At 31.9% G+C, this 5,128-nt stretch overlaps 1 protein-coding gene across 1 annotated transcript; it reads left to right on the top strand.

Annotated features, from left to right (window-relative positions):
* The first annotated feature begins 1,360 nt into the window (after positions 1-1,360).
* Positions 1,361-2,123, top strand: LOC112511785 (proline-rich receptor-like protein kinase PERK2). Its single transcript, XM_025117550.1, has one exon. It carries the CDS (start codon positions 1,519-1,521, stop codon positions 1,963-1,965), a length of 447 nt encoding a protein of 148 aa, XP_024973318.1. The 5' UTR covers positions 1,361-1,518; the 3' UTR covers positions 1,966-2,123.
* Positions 2,124-5,128: the final 3,005 nt, after the last annotated feature.

Below are 5,128 nucleotides of genomic sequence, written 5' to 3'. Positions count from 1 at the left end.
TCAGAGGTGTGATTGTTGGTTTCTTCTTCCTCCTCGATTCTCGTTCCATCTTTTCATTTTTTTCGTCTTTCTTTCTGACACCCTCACCCTCACCCTCACCCTCAATTATTTCTTTTTCCTCAAGAACCCAATTTCATCCAAATCCATACCCATATTTTACACTACATTTCTACCTTCACATCAAATGTCTCATATTCCGTATTGATATTTTCTTAGCAAAAACCTATTTTTACAAAAAAAAAAAACTGAACCTTGTTTCATTGAAATCAAAAGAAAATTATTTTTTCTTCATTCATTTGAGACGTGTATCTTTGACCATCACATTCAACATGTTGGTTCTTAATTACTAACTCTTATCTTCCGATTGTTAAAGAAACCGGTCTATAAAGCTCATTGAGGTTAGCTATCAAATATCTCTTTTTGTTATCTCTTGTGGATAGCGTTTATGTTCTTCTATGGGCTCTTTTGCTTCATAATTTGGGCTGCACCTGCCTCTTTCTTTGCTTCCAATTTTATTTTCATATATAGTCTCTGTATGCTTCTATTTATGCGGTAGGCTTGTTTGTTTCTACTTCTTGCTTTTTCAACCTTCTTATTTGTTTTAATACTTTCTAATCTTATTAGTTGCCTTCAAAAGAAAATTTACACAAAAGGACTCGAATCACATACAATACTCGATTTAAATTTAATTTAATTATCATAGGTCAAGAAGGACGTAAGGTAAATAACTAAGGATGTAACACAAGTAGTTGAGATCAAACATGATGGCTTTACGTTATTGTAAACGACTAGAGGTGGGGATTTGATTTATAGCTAGTGTAGACGGAGCCTCGGGGTAGAAGGTGAGAGATAGGATTGGTAACTTACACCAAACATATATATATATATATATTTTCCATAAATTAATTTTATAATTAGTTATTTAATTTACTTTATATCTTTTACTTTTTTCATTTTATACATTTATTATATTCATACATATAATCATATATTAATTAAAATACAAGAAAAAAATACATCTTTTTTTATATAAATTACAAATCATTATAATCGTCCCGTTAATATATTAAAAATAACAATATTTTTTTTTATAAAGTTTTTTTTTGGCCATAAATTACCTTTTTATTTTATTTTTTACATGAAAACAAGCTTTATGTAGACATTATTCTTCTTTGTAAAGTTTTATTGTGAATATTTAAGTTAAAAAAATATATAAAATAATTAAAAAAAGTGAAATGAATATTTATTTCCCGATAAAATCCTTTGATCATATCCAGCTTCCCTCTGCCATCTTCGCTGTCGCCTTCCCCCACCCACACTCTTTCTTCATCCGCCAACACCTTCTCACCCAATTTCTCAAGTCCCATTCATACAAATCTCTCACCTTTCCATCTCAGGTTTGTAGATCCTGAATCGTCGATGAGTAGAAAAAGAATCCCCCTTTCTTGATTCCACCCAATAAACCCAGATGTTACTTCCCAAATCTGTCGACGTCTTCTCTTAATTTCATCTGCATCCATGGATTCCCCACTCTTGATTTTCTTTTTCTTATACTTTTGGGTATTTTCTCGATGTGTTGATTCCCAACAAGATTTGCAGCGGTCATCACCGCCACCGCCTCCGCCTCCGCCTCCTCCTCCCACCCCATCCCCACCGCCTCCACCTTCACCTCCTCCTCCTCTTCCACCTCCACCGCCGAGATCTCCTTCAATCCCACCTCCACCTCCACCTCCAAGAAAGGCACCACACCCTCCAGGATCAAGAAACACCATGGGATCAAAACAACAACATAGAAAATACCACCATCCTCCGAAGAATCTCAAACTGGGAAAGAAACTTGGATTTGTATTCGCGGGTTTAGCCGTGATCTTACAGATTTGTGTGGTGACCTTTTTGGTAATCAAGAGGAGGCATTTGATGAAGACCCATGAAGACAGATACTTTAACAGAACAGTGATCTCTTGAATTTTTTTTTTTCCTTTTTAATTTATTGAAATTACAGATTTGGAGGATGAGATGATTGATTCTGGAGCTTCTTTGTAAATGGGTAATTCTTGTATGTCATTCTTTTCCACAAATTTATTTGATTGATATTGATTTAGGTATTATTCACAGTTTTTCTATATCTCCTCTTCTTCCATTCACATTATAACTCAGTGAGATGATTGCTTGATACAAGCAAGAACTTAGTATTAAGTTTATTGTGAATTTAAGCATTCGAAATTTGGTCATTCTGAGTATGATCTAGTGATGGGATCATGGAATTCAAGTCATGAAATTGGAAATGCATATTGTTCTCTAGTTCCAAATTGGGATCATGGAGTTGAATATATCATATGTTTATTAGGTTTAAGTAGTCGATGGGCTGCAACTATTCTTTACCAGATAAGGGTTGGATTCAACCCATATGGACATCATCTTACATCTTACATCTATGTTCTAAAAACTTAATTAAGAATGAATGTTATTCACAATGAATGATTGAAATTTATAACATTGGTTCATTTATTCTGTGTATCTCAAACTGTTTTCACACAATGTTCAGAAACTAGATTGATTATACAGCAGAAAGAACCAAACAATGATACGAGTATATGATTTCTGTTTATATAGCAAGTGAATGAAATTGAAATGAAATAAGAAGACACATACAAGTCTTGGTAGAAATTTAGCATCAAGATATGCATATGATATTGAGAGGGATGTAGATTCTAAAGAAATTGAGGCTATATGTTCTTTGGAGAAGGAAGAACAAGAGTACTACATCATAAATGCATTGAAGTACCAAGAGAGAATGGGCATTGTAAATGGTGAATGGTTCAGCCATAGATATTTGGGTGAATATGGTAGATCCCACCTTTTCTAGAGGTTATGGGTTCAAGTTTGACGAAAGATGAAGAGTGTGTGTGTCAAGTTTGACGAAAGATGAAGAGTGTGTGTCATGGGTTCAAGCCTCGATAAAGGTGAATAATCAAGAATGTGTCATGGGTTTAAGACTCATCAAAGATGAAGAGTGTGTAAGTTTTCTCATATATGAATATTATATATTTTGAAAACTATGAGGATGAAAAGATTGTTACAGGATTACCGAGAGGACTGCTGAGATTGTGATTTATACATGATTCATGACTTGGGCTCCAGAAATTGCGTGTATGGGTTAAATATGCAAAGTTTAGGAGCGAGTACTCGATAAGGCATGGGCATGCCGTCCGTATTCATTCATGTTGACAGGGACGAAGCCAAAATTTAGAATTAAGGGAGCGTTAAGCAAGCATTCAATTACGTATTAGTTATAGACTATCTAAAACACAAATCAACATCAGTTTAAATGAAAATAAACCAAAAACCAAGGATGAAATAATAATAAAGTACAAGCGCCACTTGCATTTGTGGAAACAAAGGGTTCAATTCCTTGGGATTGAACTGGAACTGTATATGTTCATGTTCAAGTTCAAGTTCAATAAAAGAGATTCAAAAACATAAGGAATTGAACTCCAATAAAAGAGATTCAAAAACATTGGATCTTGCATGCTACAGTACAACTTGAATTCAAGTGATGGCCCAAAATTCGGGTCTCAGGACCCATTTAGGCTTGCTTACCGGTCTCAGTTTGGTTCAGAGACTTGGTTTAAAAAAAAAAATTTATTTTTTATATAAAAATATTATACATGTTTTCATAATTACGATTTTTAAAATTTAATATTAAAATACACTTTAAATAACACATTTAAGTAGATAAAAAATTTAAATAAAAAAATTGAGAATTTTAGAAAACTTGTATTATAATTATAAAGGCTTATTTATATTAAAAAAAGGGTGGAGTTCCACATGAAGCTTTAAAATCCCATAGAAAATGATGGTAAAGACATAGCTAGTCCCAATCGATCCTAGGGTCAAAGCTAATTTAACTATTGGCACCCTTAACCAACCCTTGCTAACTACATCTCTAACCCTATTGTTTCTTTTTGTCTTATTCTTTTTGTTCCTTAAATATTTGTATTATAATATATACAATTTGTGCATGCATCCATACACAACACATTATATATTATTATTATTATTATTATTATTATTATTATTATATAATAATAATGATATATTCATACTTAATATTATTATTATTTGATAATATGCAATTCCCTAGACTATTGTACCCTTAAATATTGACAATAACAAAAACCTTAGACAAAATTAAAAAGACAACAAATAATCAAAGTAATCATAATTTGTAAATAGGTGTCTATTAAGAATTTGATAGATGTTCAAATAAAATCATCTGATTTAGCTTTCAAATTATTTGTCCGACATCAACATCATATGTACAAGACAAGTTATCATGACCAAGAACCATATCATATGTACAAAGACAAGTCATCGTGACCAAGAATCAGTTATCATGTTAAGGTTGTCATAAAATAACATTTTTCAATAAGTTAGAATTATTTTTATGAATATTGTTAAAACACAATTAAAAAAATTTAGAATTCATTCTAAATCATTGTTATTTCAAAAAATGTAATTCAAAATCAGAGTTGGTTTTTTACAGTTACAATTTATCGACATAGTCTGGGATACCTATCCAAAAAAATGTCATTATGTTATGATTTTGATCATTTTGTCAAAGAGTTGGAAAAAAAATTTAGTACCAGACATGTCATGATATGATCACCAAATATTTCTTGTGCTAATGATTTGTTTCTCAGTTCAATCAAATGTAGTTACAAGCCTTCCGAGTTATATAAGTTATCAAGTTGCTTTGTTTTTATCTTGACTAGTGTTAAGCTTTGTTATGATACATTAAAAAGATGTCAAGAACGAATAGATACGGTTGAATGGGTAACGATCACCACAAGAAATCGATAATAACATCACCATCATTGGTGCCATCTGTTGCATGACTCTGTACACCACCTGTTACCATAGCTATATTGATAAACCACCTCTACAAATATAATAAACTACGTTTAAATTTCACATAGATCCTACCATCATCGACGTACATTATATATGTTCTAAAGTTTCAATCTCAAAATTCCTCAATTTGGATTATAACAAAATCATTAAAAGTCTTGCAGTATGGTACAAGACATTACAAAATACAAGAACTATATAAAACGACCACAGATGG

Source organism: Cynara cardunculus, assembly GCF_001531365.2.
Source record: "Cynara cardunculus var. scolymus isolate 2C chromosome LG 4, CcrdV1, whole genome shotgun sequence".
In the NCBI taxonomy this organism is placed as follows: Eukaryota; Viridiplantae; Streptophyta; class Magnoliopsida; order Asterales; family Asteraceae; genus Cynara; species Cynara cardunculus.
This window is presented reverse-complemented; position numbering and strand designations above follow the sequence as displayed.